General features: G+C 45.0%; 1 protein-coding gene across 3 annotated transcripts in view; it reads right to left on the bottom strand.

Moving 5' to 3' along the window:
- Positions 1 to 20082, bottom strand: part of SHPRH (SNF2 histone linker PHD RING helicase) — a 95610-nt gene that overhangs the window by 5608 nt on the left and 69920 nt on the right. For all 3 annotated transcript variants that reach the window (XM_078877289.1, XM_078877288.1, XM_078877290.1), the window contains 2 exons: positions 8123 to 8301; positions 4139 to 4219 (listed from right to left, as the gene is read on the bottom strand). In XM_078877289.1, coding sequence (XP_078733415.1) covers positions 4139 to 4219; positions 8123 to 8301 — 260 coding nt within the window. The remainder of the gene's footprint in view (positions 1 to 4138; positions 4220 to 8122; positions 8302 to 20082) is intronic.

The following is a 20082-nucleotide window of genomic DNA, read 5'->3' as shown; positions in this document are numbered from 1 at the left end:
ATCTCACCACATTCCAGCCAGCTGTGTTCGATTAAACGATGCATTTTCAACCGATAAGGATGCTACCTTAACCATCGTCGTCATCTTTCTGCCAGTCCAGTGTGTCAGCGGGCTGGTGGGTGAATAAAGATTCTTAAAATTGGTTTATCCTTCCATCTCTTCTCCCTCCCTCCTCCTCCTCCACTCTCCAGTCATCAGCTGTTGTAGTCCACATGCTTCCTTAACATTTCAATACATCTTTTTCTTGAATGTCTCGCCTTGGTCCCGTCCACCCCGTCACCCCTACATTCCTATTGGATACAACCCCATCTGGTGGTTGCGCGTCCGAAATATATCCGGAACAAAAGACGGCCGCACGCGGGGTCACCCGAGGGGACACCGACGCTCAACCTGGTGCCGCTTCCCGGATCGTCGCGCTCGATGCTGCGGACCAGGCCTATCCAGGAGGCCTGCCTTGGGGGGCGATGGATCGCGGTGACACCGGAGGAACAATCGATACGGCCCACGAATGGGTTAGAGCGACTACACTAGTACCTCTTTATTCGTGAGCGATAACGCTGCGGAGATGCTCGTGCATAGCACGTTTCGCGGAGAGTGATATTGGCCTACGAAAAGCTTCAATAAATACGTAAACATTAAATATCCTCACTTTACCTCATCCCTTTATCTCATCACTTTCTCTCTCTCTCGATGCAGTTAGGTAGATTTCCAGATGCGATTCGCGGATATCCAAAATCGTTGCTAGCCAAAATCGCGGATAGCAAGTTTGTGAATAACGATGGAATACTGTACTACTATTGCTAACTATTGGCAGCATATTAATTTTGATTTAAAGCTTTCGTGACTGCAGGGATTCATATTCTTGGTTCTTTCGGTAAAGTCACGTAGAAGGGAAATAATAAAATAACAAAAATATCAAACAATACAAATTCTCACGACGTTTCGACTGCAACACAAGTAATCATCATCATCAGGTGTGTGGATTTCCCTTCTACGTGACTTTACCGAAAGAACCAAGAATAGAATATTTATTGTTTTCCATTCATTGTATATCAATACCTGTCAATCCCTTATCAGTGCCAACCTTATTACAGACCAATTCAGACCTTATTGGTCACCCCGTGCGCTTAGAAATCTCAACGTTCATCCTATAAAGTCCCATCACAAGGGAGAAATACAAACAAAATAGACAAAAAAATGTGACCGAATTGAAACGGCTGTACGCCATATGTACCTGAAAACTCAATTTCCCTGTACAAGAATACAGGTAAACTGTATGGGTTGACAGGAATGGTATAGGTCCATAAGTAGGATACGAACAAATAACTAAATATATTTAAATGCACTGCTCTATGAACCCTGAGATCTGCATTTGATTCCTGGTCACATCAGGGTGGTGAGTGATCATTAACATTCACTGATTTTGATGAAGCTACGTTGTAGTGCTTTGGGGCTCTTCTTGCAAATGACATTAGTCCATTTCGGGGGAAATGGTGAAATAAATGGTTAAATAAAGGTCACCATTCCCAGGATGCACGCAGCGTCTCCAAGTCCTTGAGCTCCGTGCCAAATGAGATTTCACTCGGGGCAGCCGCCGCTCAGAATACAATAGCGACGATGAAAGGAAAAAAAATCCACATCGGGAAAAGAAAAAAATCTAAACAATTCCCAAAAAAATCTGTTTGGAAGAAGAGAGGAAAAAAAACAACTGATCTGTTTCCACAGTAGCCAGATGTTTTTATCCTCGGGCTTTTCAGCTAAAACGATTTGTGTCCCCACGCCGCAAGACACTGCCGGCATTCGCATTGAACGTCCAGATTGCAAACTCTCTCCTTTCTTTCTTTCTCTCTCTCTCGCCTTTTGTGGCGACGCAATTCGTCCGGATTTTGCTTTGTTCCGAAAACTGATAAATACGAAATAAAGTCCAATGGAAATTAATTGCTGCGAGGTTTCAAATCTGAGTTAAGAGAATTCTATCTTTTAATGCAGTATTGATTTTTTTGTTTACCCTGGCCTTTTTTTTTTACCCCACCTCACTGCTGGTGCCTGTGGCATGGAGATAAACTACTGGGTAATAATGGAAATGGTGAATACTTTTTTTTAAACTTAGAAATGGAATATATATATATCGTTGGCATGCTTAGTGTGGTTCTGTTTGACGGTCTACATAATGTGCTTGATGCGAAAATCCAAGTAAAAAATTGGCATTTGGAAGAAAGCAACTGAGAGCTCGAATATCCCGTATTTTGATTGTATTTTAATGCCAATACACACCTTGGGCAAGGGACTTTCTCCACAATCCCCCCGAAAATTGAGTGCAGAGGATTGGGTGCAAGTTTTTATTAGAAACCCCTACGTTATTCATACTTCACAAGCTTGAATTGACCTTCAAAAAAAGTCAAACAAAGATCGCGTAAATATATAAATGTGAGTCCGACGTTTCGCCAGTAATTACAACCAGCTTCATCAGGCGACAGCCAGCTTTGTGGAGAAGTCCACCCATTTCGTTACTTATAAAGAGGCGTAGATGCGATGACCACACTTCTGCGCTCTTGAGTCAACGTACATTATGCATGCGCATTATGCGAGCGGGTTTAACGACACATTTATATATTTACGCGATCTCACCGAAAAAAAAACCTCTATTATGGATATTCGTCACGAAAGCCAACGTGTTAAAGAGACAAAAGCTTTGTACTTCGCCAATAACAATGTGGTCCTTAAAGGAAAGTAAATAAATAAATATATCAATAGCTGACGTTTCAGGCAATGGCCCTCTTCATCATCATCATCATCACAATCCATGGCCAGATAGCCCCGTAGGTGTCCACCGCACACTCCATCATTAGTTTCCACTTTCCCCTGTCTTGTTGTCAATGTGCTCAATTCGTGGCCACATCTTTCTGGCACCAATCTCTCGTGATGTCGTCGTCAAACCCATTCTCTCTTAGGTCTTCCTCTCGCTTTCCGGCTCCTTCGATGTTTCCGAACGACAACACTTTTAATGTCCCTGTTGTTGTCCGTCCTACACGCGTGTCCAAACAGTGCCAGTTTCCTTCTCATCACTGCCTCAGGTCTTCTTCTGTGTGCAACGTCTTTCTTACTTCTACATTGGTCACTCTTTGGGTTCAGTCTAGATGCAGTGTCTTTCAATAGCAAAACATTTTGAATACCAAGATCCTCTACGTAGCCATATCAAAGTGAATAAAGTATGTTACAGTATAAACGTGCATTGCTATGCAATACTATGCTATTCTTTATAAGAACAAGTACTCTGCAGACTACGTTTAATAACATGGCTTAACAATGTGCTAATTTGAATTTAACAATGCAACCTGGTTTTATTGCACTCCAGTACTGCCTAACAGACTTGGGCGTGCATGATTATTACAACAGTTTACGAAACCATTCAGGAATTGCATTGGCGGCAGTGCGCAAGCACAAATCGCCAGCACAAAGGTACGATCCTAGCACAATGCGCGACGAACATAGTGGACCCGTTGACCGGCACGGGTTTCTTGAACTGAGCAAAAATCATGAAAACTTCGCAAATGAGACCAACGGCAGGGAGTAATATTTAACAAAGTGGAGCAGTGCGAGAAAAGAAGCATAAGGAAAAAGTGTTGTGGCCTGTAGTGCGGTGGCTCAAGGACATCGTGGATGAGACCCGAGTCCTAGGCATGGGTGGAAGGAATCCCTGAGTCCAAGCCCGTGAGAATCAATAAGCATCGTTGTCATGATACCATGAGTTGCATCTTAACCCTTTCCCGTTCCGAGACGACTGCAAGGTGCAGGGTGGGTGTCCCGTTCACCGCCGAATCTCGGAACGCGCAAGCAGTTCAGCGGTAATTTTATTCGGAGAGGTGTAGCGCTATTGTTTTTAAAGACACTGTACTCACCGCAGACGACTGTAGCGACACGACCGCCCTCTATGATAGCTGCCGCACGCCCTACCACACGCCCGTGTGGGAGCATCGGTACCAATAAAGTTATTTTATTTCAGTTTTTCCTTCCGATTAAACTGCTGACATACACGTGACATACATCATCGGAACGGGAAAGGGTTAAGAGTGGTGCGACAACCACAACTCCGCCGACGCACGCAGACCAGGCGGTGTCGGTGCGACGAGCCACTCACATCTTTTCTGCCGATTTCAGCATGGCCACCATCTTCTCCTCGATTGTGGACTTCACGGCAAACCTGTGCACCACAGTTGGCCTGAAACACAAAGGGAGCGCAGCGCGTGCAGGACGCCCGCGTCACTCAACGGCGAGAACGAGCCCCTTTCGCGGGAACTCGCAATCATAGAACGCGCCGCGCAACACCCTGGGGACAAGGCTCTCTGGCAAGCGGTTTAATATCTTTCGTGAAGGGCGCGTAAATAAACCAATTAGTTGAACCCCGGAGAGCCAAGACTATTGTTTTGTGTTATATCATCTCATTGCGAGCTGTGGATATGCTTGAAATTGGAGCTGGGAAGATTGGTTCTTATCGGTCCCTTGATAAAAGACGGCCTTCCTTGGCATCCAGCCCCAGAGCGTGAAAATGGGAGCCTCCACATTATGTGGTTTCCAGAGGCTGACTTTGCAGCAGTGGGCAGTGGTGACTGACCTGTGCTGATGAGTCCGAATAAGGGTGAAACCGGTCTATAGTTGTCTATCTATGTATCACCGCTGCCCTTCAGTGGATCACATTTGCTCAAATTAATTTTGATGGTGACCAAAGAACAAAGGACCACAATGCACTCTTTTCAGGAAATGCTGATTTGTTTTGCATACCCCAAAATGGCTGTTTGCTATGTACACATTTTTGATTTTCTGGCTTGCACTATTGATCGATTAAGCATGGGTTCTTCTTGTCATTTACACATCTGATTTGGGCTTGCTGAAGGCAGGAAAACCACCCCTATAAGCCACAACCAGCGTGATGCTGACGATTACGTAGACGACGGGAAGAGAGGCGAGAGCTTTTTTTTTCCCCAAATGACATTCGTGTTGTCCGATTAGTCGAGAAAACTGAACCGATAATCAGGCAAAGCAATCGATTAATTAAACGAGTGGACAGCCCCCGCTCCACTTGAAGAAACCTTCAAAGGACAATTGCGGGTGGCTCGTTGAATGTAAAGGGTAAGGTAACGGTACAGCCCTGCAATTTATTGCTTGCGCTACTTTTGGCTGAAGGGCCTCCACTAGGACGAGTTCTGGAGAGTCTCATTAGATGGCATTTGGCCTATTCTTCCACGCCAGCCAGACATCTTGAGAGCGGTGAGAGTACCCACAACTTGCCCCACACGCGACCTGTCGATGGACTGGCTGTAATGAAGCCATTTATATGGCTGGGTGGACAGAGGTGGCCCGTGGCGGAGGGGATTTAAGAAACTTGGCCATTGTTTCGAGTTCCACGCCGGGAGATCGTCGACGTCTGCAACGCGAGCACACTGTGCTAACCGTTGCACTGCCGCGGCATCAGCGGCAGCAGCAGTAGCAGCATCGTGGCCCTTGAAGAGTTAAGGCCAATTTGAGTGATCGGCAGAGTCTATCCAAGTGTTATTTTTATCCCTGCTACTGGCAGGGTTGGGGAGCAGCCGTGCGGATCGCTTTGCCGATTTATGGCGGAGTGAGCTTGATGGGCTGGATGGCCTTTTCACTTTGCGTAACTTTCCGTGTCCCTACGCATTCAACGACGACAGTTCTTGGACACCTGCCTACAGCTCGTTACGTGCGTCAAGTCTGGCGCTCTCACACCGCATGGTTAGCTTGGCGTTGCGACATCAGCGTCATACACATACGCCACCACCCATGAAAACGAGCCGTGTGTGCGGGCTCGTAAGTAATAAAGTAAGTCTGCGACGCATTTAAAAAAAATGTTATCTCTAGCCAGACAGCAGTGCTTGCCAGTAAGTGATCATGTTTACACCGCGACATGCATTGCAGCAAATTAGGATCTCTATTCAGACTGGAGGGATCCGATGGGCTATGAAGCTCTTTTTCATGGATGTCCAGTCAGACGCACATCGTGTGCTGTCTTGAAAAAATTTAATTATATTTAGACATTTCGATTTGAAGCTTTCGTGACTGCAGGGATTCATCTTCTTGGTTCTTTCGGTAAAGTCACGTAGAAGGGAATTAATAAAATAATAAAAATAAAACATAATAAAATTTCGATTTAAAGCTTTCGTGACTGCAGGGATTCATCTTCTTGGTTCTTTCGGTAAAGTCACGTAGAAGGGAAATAATAAAATAATAAAAATAAAACATAATAAAATTTCGATTTAAAGCTTTCGTGACTGCAGGGATTCATCTTCTTGGTTCTTTCGGTAAAGTCACGTAGAAGGGAAATAATAAAATAATAAAAATAAAACATAATAAAATTTCGATTTAAAGCTTTCGTGACTGCAGGGATTCATCTTCTTGGTTCTTTCGGTAAAGTCACGTAGAAGGGAAATAATATAATAATAAAAATAAAACATAATAAAATTTCGATTTAAAGCTTTCGTGACTGCAGGGATTCATCTTCTTGGTTCTTTCGGTAAAGTCACGTAGAAGGGAAATAATACAATAATAAAAAATAAAACATAATAAAATACATTTTAATGAAATAAATGTTATGTTTTTATTATTATTATTTTATTATAATAAAAAGAAAACATAATAAAATACATTTTAATAAAATAAATTTTAATAAAATAATTGTATTGTTTAATTTTTATTATTTCCCTTCTACGTGACTTTACCGAAAGAACCAAAAAGATATATTTAGACACTCTCAAAGGTAAGACATAGTAAAGGTGGAGCCCTGCAATTGCTTGCCAATGCCACTGCTGGCAGAAGGGTCTTGTCTTTGAGTTGTGCGCCTTTTGGCGTCATCTGGTCCAACACCATGTGAGACTAGGCTCTGGACCAATCAATTTCAAGGGCAGTGCATACATTATCAGTTGTCTTTTTGTTTGCATTTTGACCACAAGTGTTGTGGTTAATGCAAACATGATCCCTTGTATAAAGGTGTCAGTTTTGATGCCAGTTAAAAGGTTAAAAACCTATTACTATAACTGGTTTATCCTTTCCATGCTGGACAGACGTCTTGGAAGAAGTGGGGAGTACTCACACAGCTTACCCCACCATATGTGTCCTGCCAATGGACTAACTGTGTTGTACCCGTGCTAATCGGCAGTGCAAATCTCATCGCTCCGTCTCCGGACTGGTCATTCTCTCGGTCACATTCCCTCCCTAGGTTGCCACTGCATCAGCTGTTATGTCCCTTCTAGCCATGCGTGCAGTTCAATCTCCCTTGCCGTTCTAAACATTCAATAAGGTGTCTCCAAATTGTGTTTGTTCTCTGATCCGTGTATTCTGCTTTGTGTCTCTTGGATTTTACTCCCATTTCACAATTTGTTCCACCAGAGTTCAATTGGTCCACTACTTTCCCTGAAAGATAAAATTAATACGTTGATTAAAGCAGACTTCACTTCAAAGTAAATTCCTATGAATATTAAAAAGTCATCATTTAAATATTTTATCCTGCAAAAGCAATTCACTTCACAAAATTACAAAACCACTGAGCATCACGACTGGCACTCGCTTTTGCAATGCATGTTGGGTGCCAAGTGTGAGTAGAGTCTGTGGCGTTGCCCACACAATGTCGCGAGCATGATTTGTGTACGTTTTTAAAACGCGTTTTTTCCCACATCGTTTTTCTAATATGCACGTTACAAATTAATTTTTGACGTACTTTCTCCTCCTCCACCTACGCCTGCCCATCCCCTACAAAACAAAGATCGCCCCACCGTCTCACACGAGTTGACGTGCGCACGCACAAACTCGGATGTATGTACGTTGAACTTCTTTCGCACAGTACGTAGCCAACCGTGCTCATCGGAGGTGCTGGGGAGGCAACAAACTAAACACAAAAAGCAGTTCTAAAGAAACGATAAACCCAAATCGTAATTGTACATCACGTACGGCTGACGTCACTTCATCTCGCAGCTTTCGCTTCCACGCGTAACGCGACTGAAATAGAAATCCGACCGCGGAAAATCTCATTGATTCACAGTGCGCGGGGAAGGGCGGGGGGGGGGTGGTGGTGGTGGTGAACCACCGGGTATGTGCCGCCGTGCTGCCGTACCGCGTCTGCCCGATGCGGTGAACCCGGCCTATGGCCTGCATCTCGGTGGCCGGGTTGAGGATGGGCTCCACCAGGATGACGTGGGTGGCCTCGATGATGTTGAGCCCGTTGGAGCCCGTGTGAAGTGGAAGCAGCAGCACGTTGGTGCCCGGGTCGTGCTTGAACGCACTCAGGTTCTCCTGTACAGAGCCACGCCAAACAAAGACAAAGATCCCCCCCACTCCGGTATAGCCTTAATGGACTCTTGGGGCAAGTGCCGTTAGCGAGCATCCATTAAGGCGTGCATGGCGCACGAGGGGGTGGGTGGCCAGCACCGCGATATGGCTGCCTGTTTCTCTCCAGTGCTAATGTTTACACACCACACCAGGTACTCATTTAAGGTTGAGTCAACCTACATCAATATCCATTCAGAAGGCAAACAAGATGAACGTGAGACTCCCCTTAACACGAAGTAGGTTTTTGCAGCTGATATGGTGCAGCAACCTGGCCGGATTTCGTGTCGTTAAGACCCTCCACCACCCGACACAGCCAAACAAATTATCCTGTCACGCAGTGTCCAAGCGTTTAAACGATGACGCCAATTATTTTTTTTCGGTTGCAGCTCACTCACCCGGTGAGCTGAAGAACAATTCTCACAATCGAATAAATTTAAACATCGAGTTCGATTCCCGGCTACAGCTGACTTGAGTGGCGAGGGATATCTGAACCGGCCCTAAACACCTGCACTCGCGACCCCCGTTCACCAACCGCACCGACCGGCGTGTTGTGTTATGGTGAATCGAACCTCCATCACTGACACAACTAATGCATCATTCCATAAAGCTTTATGGTTGTTAATGTTTGACTTGCATCACACTGGGATTTTTGCACACAGCGTTGTATAATACGGTGTTTTTTTATGGAAGATTTGCTGGTTTATCCAGGATGTTTCTGTTGCACGTCGTTGTTTTAAGATGTTCTCTGTTCATCTTTTGTTTGTGGCGGTTGCACCCGACTCAAGAGCCGAATGGCTCACAGGGCTATACCTAATAAATGAAACTTGAAACAGAAATGATGTCAAAATATTCAAACGCAAATGTGCTCGTCCCTTTTGTTTTGCAAGTCACTTTCATTATTTTCTTCATCCACAATGCGACGCCCTTGCTAATATCGCCGTGCCCAATAATAACCCTTCCTTTCCTTACCACGGCAATTACATTGACATTTGGGCACGCAAGGCTGATGGTCTTAAGGGCATTTAGCTTTAATGTCAGCTCCACTTATAGTCGTAATGCATTATTGAGGTCCCCGAAGCACGATACAGCACTAAGCTCCACGATAAACGCGCGGCACAAATGCAAACTCAATCAATATCACCGCAAAAAAAAATATGCAGCAGACCGCGGCTATGTCACAGCGACTACGTTTACGTCCGAGTCCTCGGTTAGAGACCAAATCTCAGTCCCTGCATCTGTGCCAAGTTAGGAGTATGGGTGCAGTGTCATGCTTATGACCACTGATATTGGAATGTTGCGGCGCTGGGCACGTAGTCAACGCATTGGCCAACACCAGAAGCCTTTGAATGTATTTCGATTTTATTTGTTTTGTCCTTCTCCATTTCGATTCTTTGATCCAAAATTCCACTGCCAGACTTCATGCCAGCAGCCATAAACAACAGCACATCGCCCCCAACACTCCGATCCATTTGCTGGCTCCCAATCCAATCTCAACTGTCAGGGTCCTCAATGGACTCGCCCCTGCCTACAGCGTTGCCCTCTCATCTCACTCTCCCACTCTTCACGTGCTCACTTCTCCGGCAAACAAGGCCAGGAGGTCACTCTGTCTCCCCTGCTGCCTGTCATTGTCTTTAACTCCCAAACCCCTGGCCATCCGAGTTGTTAACTCTGCTCCTCTTCATCGTCTTTTCTCCTCTGCCTATGACTGACTTATGTATTTTGATTTAAAGCTTTCGTGACTGCAGGGATTCATATTCTTATTTCCCTTCTACGTGACCTTACCGAAAGAACCAAGAATATGACATATGTATGTTCTTGTGCTCATCAGAGGTGCGGACTGGTCCTTCTCTTAAAAAACAAACGTGTATGGCATATGTATAGGTCTTCTTTTTTTTTTCTTGTGACACATGTCCCACTATGTGTGCAGTGTCTTGACATGTAATTGCATTCAGACACTCTCAAAGGTAAGAGATGGTATAAGTGCAGCCCTGCAATTGCTTGCCCATGCCACTGCTGCCAGAAGGATGTCCACTCGAGGGAACTCTAGAGAAGTGTACTCTTAGTTCTTTCGGTAAAGTCACATAGGTAAAAAAATGAAATAAAAATTAATAAAAATAAAACAATAAAAATCAAGTCTCCGTCATCAGGTGGGACCGTCACAGCAGGATTTGCTGCATCAAGTGAGGGAGGGATTCAAGGTGTAAGCTCTTAAGGGGGGAGGGGCTTATCAGAATGTGGTAGCCAATGAATGGAACGTATCGGGAGGGGGGGGGCGCATTCATTGGCTACCACATTCTGATAAGCCCCTTCCCCCCTCCCCCCTTAACTGGTACTTAAGAGCTTACACCTTGAATCCCTCCCTCACTTGTTGCAGCAAATCTGGCTGTGACGGACCCACCTGATGACGGAGACTTGTGTTGCCTCCGAAACGTCGTGATTTTTATTGTTTTATTTTTATTCATTTTAATTTAATTTTTTTACCTACTTGACTTTACCGAAAGAACTAAGAGTATGAATCCTTGCAGTCACGAAAGCTTCAAATCTAGAATCTAGAGAAGTGGTTTATCCTTTCCATGTTGGCCAGATGTCTTGGAAGAAGTGGGGAGAACCCACAGTTTATCCCAACACACGTGGCCGGCCCGATGGACCAACTGTGGTGTATCCATTTATCCTGCCGAGTGGACGGAGGCGGGGTGCGGAGGCGGGATTGAAGAAAATTGGCCCGTTGCTTCAACTACCCGTGTCGGGAGATCGAATCAGCAGCCTCTGGAGTACCAAGCATTACACCATGTCAGCAATCCTCAGCCATTCTCTAAATCAGAATCCCATTGTATTGTGTAACTGTATTCGGCAATCCATGGCAGGCCAGCAGGCAGGGCACGTGTATTCGAAGCGCCTTTTAACCTACGGCAGGCGCTTCGGGAACTTTAAGAAAGATCCTCTGCCACGGTCTGCACACGGCGCAAGAACGAGAAGCACTCCCGACGAATGTCGCGCTGCGAGGAGGCACCGCTGCAATTTCCGGAGTCTACTCATCGCTCACCAAGCCGGTGGTGACGACACTTCGTCAGCCAGAAACACGCTCTGACGGCCGAAACGGCGCTCGACACTGACAAACCCATGAGAAACAGGGATGGGATCTCCTGATAAAACATGGGGTGGGGGGTGGCGGAGGCGGGGGGGATGGGGTGGGCCATGCCAGCCGGTGCTAGGAACAAAATTCAGTTGCAAAATCCCCTCGCTTGGCTCGAATTAGGCGACATTCGACAGCAGGAGACGGGCACTCTGTTCAATAGGACATGGGGGATTAGGTCAATGAGCCAGAGAGATGCGTCCGATTGATATAATTTCAATGCATAGGTATGGGTGAATTAGATGGAGATTATGTCCTCTCTCTGCCGGGAGAATAATGGAAGCTATTTATTAGTCATCTGGTATTAATATTCAGGGCAGGAGGGCGAAGTGTTTGGCGCACTGCGCCACAAATCCAGCTGCCTGCGATTTGATACCCGGTCGCGGTTAATGTCAGTGGCGAGTGATATCTGAAGTGGCCTTAGGCACCCGGCCACTCCCTCCTATCTCAAACGCGTACCGACCAGCGCACGGAAGAGTCCTGGGACTGACAGGACTGACAGAGCGCCATGGTAGCGAGATGTTAACTACCTCACCTGGTATACAGGTCGTGAGTTTGATGCTGATCCTGACGCCTGCTGGATATTTGGAGTTTGCATGTCTCTCTCCCCTGTGGTCGCGTGGATTTTTCTCCGAGTTCCCCGGTTTTCCCATCCACATTTAGAATCGCGCATTTAGAGTATCTGGCTGCTATAAATTCCCACGTGATAAGCCACCTCGTCGAGCTATCATTTGTGACAAGCTCGCTTCTGAAAAAAAGCTATTTAGTTCAGTGGGCCTTACCTGGTTAAACCAAAAAATTTTGTTTTCAAAATAGTTGTCGACATGGCATGGGGAGGAGGGCCATCATCCAGCAGTGGAGTTACAAAGGGCTGTACATTTATATTAATCGTGATATATACTTTTTTTTAATTTATTTTGGCAGTCATACAAGCTGAGTAGCTGATTTAATGAAAATAAAATATGAAAAAAAAGGAATTGTTTTTCCACATAAACACTTACTTTAATTTTCCATTCCATCTCAAACGCAAGACGAATGAGAAACACTGGTAATCTATTCATACAGGAAAAAGCCTCAACCACTCTCAACTCTGGAAGGTTCTACAGTGCGATATTTTGCCAATTCCTTTTCCACGGATGTTTGCATAAAAGACCCATAGCATGAAAAATATCCAGCTTCCATTCCTACAATTTCAGACATTTAATGAGGCAAATGTCATTGACGAGTTACAATGACATACAGCACACGGAGTGGGACAAATGCTTACACACCTGCCAAAGATTATATTTAGGCTAGGGTATGTTTCGATTTAATCTCTATTGGCTCTATCTATCCAGTGGTTAAAAGATGCATTATAATACACGTACTGGGGGATATCTGGGCAGGTGACGCAGTGATGTGTGTGATTTGTGATGGAAAAGGTGTAAAATAAAATCCTGGCTAGAGGTGGTAACTCAACCCTTAAAAAGTGTTTTTTTCTGTAGAAAGACTCGCCATAGGAATGTGGAATTTCCACCACTGGCTCAGGGTTGTAACGTGGAGATCAGCTCAACTGAGCAGGAAACCACTTTAATAGTTTTTTTTACTGTACTTGACGGAGGCTGCCACAGTGGTGTAAATGTTTGGCACATTGACCTTGCAATCCAGAGGTCGCTGGTTCAATTCAATTTCCATGCGTGGCAGTTGAAACAATGGGGGTCAAGTGTCTTAAATCCCTCCCCCCTCGCCGACCTCTCTATCCACCCAGCAATATCGATGGGTCTATCACAGTTAGTCGATCGGCAAGTCACGTGTTGGGGTAAAGTGTGCGTACTCCCACCTCTGCTAAAACAACGTGTGGTCAACGTTGAAGACTCGTATGAGTGAGCGAGCAATTGCAGGGATGCGCCTTTACCTTTACGATACAGGATGGCTAGCTTGTGGGCTGCAACAGTGGGTGTTCTAATTGTTCGGGATTGGTGCGGGTAATCTCAGAAGCCATCGGACCCAAAAGAGAAGCGGGATCACTGAAAGCTAAACAACCAAGCCAGCTCTTATGCTCTCTTAGAATAACTGCACATTGGCGAGGCTGCTCACTGCGCTGGAAGACATACATATCTATTCTTGGTTCTTTCGGTAAAGTCACTTCGAAGGGAAACAATAAAAAATATAAAACAATAAAATGATCACGATGTTTCGACTGCAACACAAGCAATCATCATCAGGTGTGAAATCCACAGCAAGAATTTATTTTTTTAAACGCCACTTTTTTAAAAATTTCTTGCTGTGGATTTCACACCTGATGATGATTGGTTGTGTTACAGTCGAAACGTCGTGAGAATTTTATTGTTTTATATTTTTATTATTTTATTGTTTCCCTTCTACGTGACTTTACCGAAATAACCAAGAATATGAATCCCTGCAGTCACGAAAGCTTTAAATCAAAAATTATATATATATAAATATATAAGACATATATTTTTATAATTAGACACAATAGCCAGTAATTGTTTGAAATATATATGTTGGAGTATATTTTCCTTCTATTCCACCAAATGTACGGAGAAGCATCAATGTTTCGGGAAAAAATAATTAACAAAGGAAAGAGGTTCAAATGACTGATTATAAAAAAAAGAAAATAACACAACGACAAATCCATTTTAATCTCATGGCTCCGCTTAGAATGGAAACTCAAAGCTTCACAAAAGAGACAGCATGCTGGCGGTAGGCATAAGAACACACAACAAAATAAATATTGCATTCTTATTTTGTATAAATCTTATTGCCACTGTAAACTTTTGTGTTTTTAGTTGGAAAATGTTGCCAGAAAAAAAATTACTAGGGGTTTACTCACAGGATGGGATGAAGTGGTAGTGGTGCAGTGGCTAGCTTTCTGCTCTACGGCAATCCGAGGAGTGTGATTCCTAGCCACGGTTGAGTTATATATGACGTGCTTTTGGGTCCACTATTTCATCTACTCGGACTGACCGGTTCAAACAAGCACCGTGACTAACAACGGCATGGGGAGGCCCTCATCCAGTATTGGACTAAACGTTTTCACACATTTTTTGTTTGCAAGATTACTAATAATCATTGGGATTTGTAAGACTAAGCCAGATGCAAGAATCAGTGCTTACTAATGTACAATTTTTTTGTGGAAGATTTGCTGGTTTATCCAGGATGTTTCTGTTGTGCGTCGTCGCTTTTGTTGCAATTGCACCCGACTTAAGAGCCGCATGGCTCACAGGGCTATACCAAATAAATGAAACTTGAAACAATGCACATCCTACAATGTACATCGTACAATGTGTAATACGTTTCTGTACGGTCACTTAATAAGTGCTGAAACAGAATGCTGCTCGGATTCTTTGCCATGACAAGAGAAAAATCAATAAGAAGTCCTTGCACGGCAAAATTACCATTCGTGTTAGAGAAAGACCCACGGAAGCGAGCATCACAGAACTACTGCTGAGATCCCTTTAAGTGATCTCTGATCCACATAGTAGGGGGGGTGGGGGGGTCAACACTTTCCTTCCAAGACCTGCTACAGGGAGTATGATCTTCTGCCTCAGCAGCAAACCATGCTTTCTCACCTGATGACGGACGCTTGTGTTACGCTCGAAACGTCGTGGTTTATTTTATTTGATACCTACATGACTTTACCGAAAGAACCAAAGAGTAGGGAGTAGTGTTTATTGCGTGACGGCCAAACCGAAATATTATTAAATCTTGGGGCTGGAATTCAAGCAAATAAAAAAGTGCCGAACGAAATTTAACGCGAATTTTTTGTTTCTTCACCGTGCGGTCGTTGGTGAGCCGGCAGAGAGCATCAGCTCGGCACACTTGAGACAACATGTTTTGAAAACGTCGTCCAAAGCCCTCGTCGACTGCTTTCCCTGTGCCAGGGGCGGTTGAACGAGCGTGGTTGACATCGGTTTGGGAATAAAATGGCATTGTTATTAAGTCTGCTTCACTTTTCGACAAGGCCAGTGGAAGAATGAAAACACAAACGAACCGAGTCACTTTATTTATATATATAAATAAAGGCTTTTGCGCCAAGTCCTCAAAGGCAATGTCACTTACAAAAGTATTTCCATTGCTACCCATTAGTGCAGGGATCATAAAATCGATTGCAATGTAATGGATTTTGACAAAACATTCTGGAAGAAATATACACACACACACAATGCTTATACAAACATTGTGTTGTGTGTGCGTACGTGCGCATGTATGCTGGTGCAGGATATATTGAACCGATCCCAGGCTTCCCTTCGGCCGACTCAGCCCTAAATGAATACCTGGTGCGGTGTGTAAACATCAGCACTTGGGAGAGACATGATGCTGGCCAATATAAAACTTCGTGTGAAGATGCCGGACTTCATAAGGCATCGCTCAAGGCACTTGCCCCAACAGTCTGCGCAGGCTCCACGGGGGCATCGTGTGCTTTAATTTTACATATAGACAAAGACGAAGATCCCCTGTATAGCCTGTAAAAGACTGTTGGGGCAAGTGCTGTTAGCGAGCACCTATGGAGGCCGACACGGCATTTGTCTTCTCAGCGTTGATGTTTACACACTGCACCAGGTACTCATTTGAGGCTGAGTCGACCTAGGGCCGCTTCAGATGATCGTCACTGGTGTTGGCCATGAGCAGGGATCAAACCCGGGGTCACCGGGTTCGTAGCACAGCGCGCTAAACCGCTACACTACCACTCCCCACTACATTTTATATGCAAACAGACAGAAGCATTATCAAGATGTACACATTGTACATAGCGGAATAAGCATGCCCACTCGGGGTGCATTGGAAAGGAGGGAGCCGCTGCTGCATCTAACAGGCAGACGACGGGCACCCCGCGGCAATTCACCGAGTCCGGCCAATTTGGCCAATTCCAATTGCTGTTCCGATGATAAGCAGGAGAGCGGGCGGCCAAAATTAAGTCGGCACGCATTTACGGCCGAGCACGGGTGCCTCCAAGCAGCAGGGCTGCACGCAGCACAGCCGATAGCGGCCGGGGTTGAGCCCCGGGGGTCTACCCAGAGGTCGCAAACGGGTTTTGATTCCTTACCCGTACCCATACCCGGCCGCACCAGGGTCGCAAACGGCTACCCGTACCCGTACCCAGCCGGGTACGGGTAGCCGGGTATCGGGTAGGGTATCGGGTATCGGGTACCCGGTTGCGACCTCTGGGTCTGCCCCATCCATCTGAAGGGCAAACGCAAATTTACAACGGCGACGATTTCTGACGCGTTTTGGGGTTGCACCGCGTGCTGTTCGGCGGGCGCTAATATCCGACTCTTCGCTCCGTGCGCTGGGGGCTTCTTTAGGAAATTACCTGAATGTTCAGCCCAGCGCACAGGACTGCTTCCCTCAACGTTCAGTTTCGCTCCTGATGCAAGCTAGAAGCGCGCGGCACAAAACGCCTGACATCGTGCAGAACAAGGTCCGCGGTACAACCTGAAAACACCGGAGGGGCGTACCGCACAGCAGCGAAAACCGACACAGCAGAATAAAAAACGAATCAGGAACAGAGAGAGAGAGAGAGCGAATAGACAACCCCTAAAAAAATAAAACAAAAATCCTAACCTGTCTCTCCGTTAATTACAACGATGGTGAATTGCAGCAAGTTATGCCAGACTACACTGGCGAGATGCCATAACACGCGCGGCTGGGAGAAGAGGCTGTCCATCATATTTCCATTCGGGCTGACACAGCTTTTGCTGCAATTCTCGGCTACGCACACAGATGCTCACACAACTCTCTAATGGACTGCGCCGTAATCCCTGCGCTTTAGTCAAGTTGCAGAAGCTGTCACATGCAGACGTTTGGGTTTGTGTCAATGATTCCACTTATTTATTTGGTTTTCGTAACAGTTGACCAAGCAATATTTTATGGCGCGTTCCATATGGTTGGGACGCTGCCGTGGTGTAATGGTTACTGCACCAGATTTGCAATCTTAAAACACACCCCCACCACACCAACCTCTGTCCACTTGGCAGCATCAATGGGTTCGCCAGTTAGACAATCGGCAGGTAGACGGGGGAAATTTCTCATACATGTTGCTCCATAAGTTTAAGGAGGCATTTTTACACCAAGTTGTCAACAGACGATTTACAAAGGATGGGGGTTTTGCTGAAACTGATTATTTTGATTGCCACACTCGATTTTTATGTTTTATGACAAAAAATTCACCCCCCCCCAAAACAAAATGGCCGCCATGCAAAACTTCAAACACCCGTAACTTCTGATGAAGCAATTATCTGTGCGTATAATACTATGTCTTTGATGCCTACAACCACACTGAACACATCAGAATAGGGTTATATCCAATATATCTGGGTGGAAACTATTATGAAGAACATTGGGATGGAAAATGGAAATTTACTCCAAAACATGTTGGCCTCAGATCAGCTCTGCACTAGGCTGCTAGATCCAAACAACTCGTCGAGTTATTCCACTGGTCATATTGTTAGCTACAAATACATCCTCCAGATTGACACTATTACCTACCTTGATGCGATGGTGATTTGTTCACTTCTCAGCAGACACAAAATAGGCATTAATGATTAAAATATAGATGGAAAAATACTTTCCATGACACACAAATTCCAGCTTGGTGGAGAGAACCAGGCGCATGATGATCCACTGAAGACCGCTGAGACATTGAAACATGCGACTTGGGAGTGTTCTAGAAACGCTGGAAGCTATCATCATTGTCAACATCGACCAAGGCACCACTGAACCACGGCTCAAGGTGAACAGGATAGTTTGAGATACCCAAGGATTACCCCCATGTCCATAATAAAAGCTACAGTTAAGACATGGAATTCATCTTTACATGCCAATATGAACAAGCAAAATCCACATGGACAAAAAATATCATAGCTCTATCTCCCACCGTTCATAAGTTATGGGCCTTTGAAGTTTTGCAGGGTGGCCATTTTGTGTGTTTTGGCTTTTTCAGTCTTAAAACATCTAAATCGAGTGTGGCAAACAAATTACTTGGTTTCAGGATAAATCCACGTCCTTGGGAAAAAAAAGTGGTTCGACAACTTGTGCTCAAAAAACGCCTCCTACATTCACATTTCTTGACAAATGTCCGAGTCTACAGTGGGGTAAGGCGCCGGTTACTCCCCACGTCTTCCAAGACGTCAGTGGGGGCGAGCAATAACGGGCTGCACCTTTACCCTTTGGCTAAGTTGCCGCAGCCTGGGGTGCAATAACCGCATGTGTGTATGTTGAAATACTTTCGCGCCATACGTAGTCAGCCGTGCTAACTGTGAATGAGCAGCAATTAAATTCTCGGTGCAAGTGTTTTCACGGACAACGTTGACAAATTACCTCATTGGACATCAAGAAATGCATTTATGCGAAATTCAGTTTCCCTAAAGCACCTCATACATTTTTTGTAAAATAAAAAGTTTTCGTTCAAACTTTTCACAACAAAATTTGATGGACAAACGTGTCTTTTAGAAAATTATGCAATCGTGTGAAAGCAAAAAACCTACCCTTGCTCTCATCTTACTCTCTAACAGATGTTTGCAGGCCACTTTCTGCAAGAGGCAGCAAAAATGATGACGCCACAAATGAAATGACAAGACCGCTGTGCCGTGCGCCAAGAGGCCTGCGGCCTGGGAATAAGAGTTCATTATGCATTGTTAAGAATCAGAGGTTGTGTCTACCTAATGGACTGAGACATCCCTTACCCACCCTCAAGCCTCATTACTCACTGCTCACCAACACGGTAGCTTCCTTTGCTTCGGGCAGAGATCCAGCTGAAACCGCCCGACGAAGGCACGCCATTGGCCTATCAAGCAGGTCCACCATGACATCGCCTCGCAGCAGTGGTGATACATTGCGTGCCTTATTGTTCATGTATATGTATTGTTGGATGTATATTAAACTTATATCGCACCGTATGTAACCAACAATGCTAATCAAGAGGTACGGAGGCGGGGGGGGAAGGAGACCAAACTAAACACAAAAAGCAGTTGTAAAGAAATTAGTTTTCGTATAACTGAGTCACCATGTATTGCTGCCACCGCAACTCCATGTAATTTAAAGTCATTGAGGAAATGCAACATAATGCAAAGCAGATCTCTATTGCGCAAATGCCTTCTCATTCATTACATTCAGTACCAACTTCCTTCGCTTGTTATTATATCATCCCCCAGTGAGTGCATCCACTGCTGGATGAGGGCCTCCAAACACTGCAGATCGTGCGGTGCCTTTTCTTCACCACGCTGGTCAGTGTGGGTTGAATGTGGGGAGGGTACTGACATGGCAGCCAAGAGGTACAGTAAATTAGATCTCGTTCCGCTGCCCTTCCACCAGCATGGGCTGAACACCTGTGAAACAAGCGCTTCATAGCTCATCAGGTTCTTGCAGATGAAATCAAATCTCTACATCCATATAACGTATGTATACATCTAGGTCTCTGCTGGCAAAAGTAGGGTTAGACACATGCTTTTACAAACCCATTTTACACGTGAAAACTTGAAATGTCATGAAACACAAATTGTATCATTATTAATTTACAAACATTTGTCTTGCTTCAACCGAGTTCAAATTAAAGGTATGTGCAGGTTGGTAAAAGTGAGAAGGACAGACGCGGCCCATCATTTAGGCCCCAC

Source organism: Lampetra fluviatilis, chromosome 47, assembly GCF_964198595.1.
Source record: "Lampetra fluviatilis chromosome 47, kcLamFluv1.1, whole genome shotgun sequence".
In the NCBI taxonomy this organism is placed as follows: domain Eukaryota; kingdom Metazoa; phylum Chordata; class Hyperoartia; order Petromyzontiformes; family Petromyzontidae; genus Lampetra; species Lampetra fluviatilis.
The sequence above is the reverse complement of the archived record's forward strand: the minus strand, read 5'-3'. Positions and strand labels throughout refer to the sequence as shown.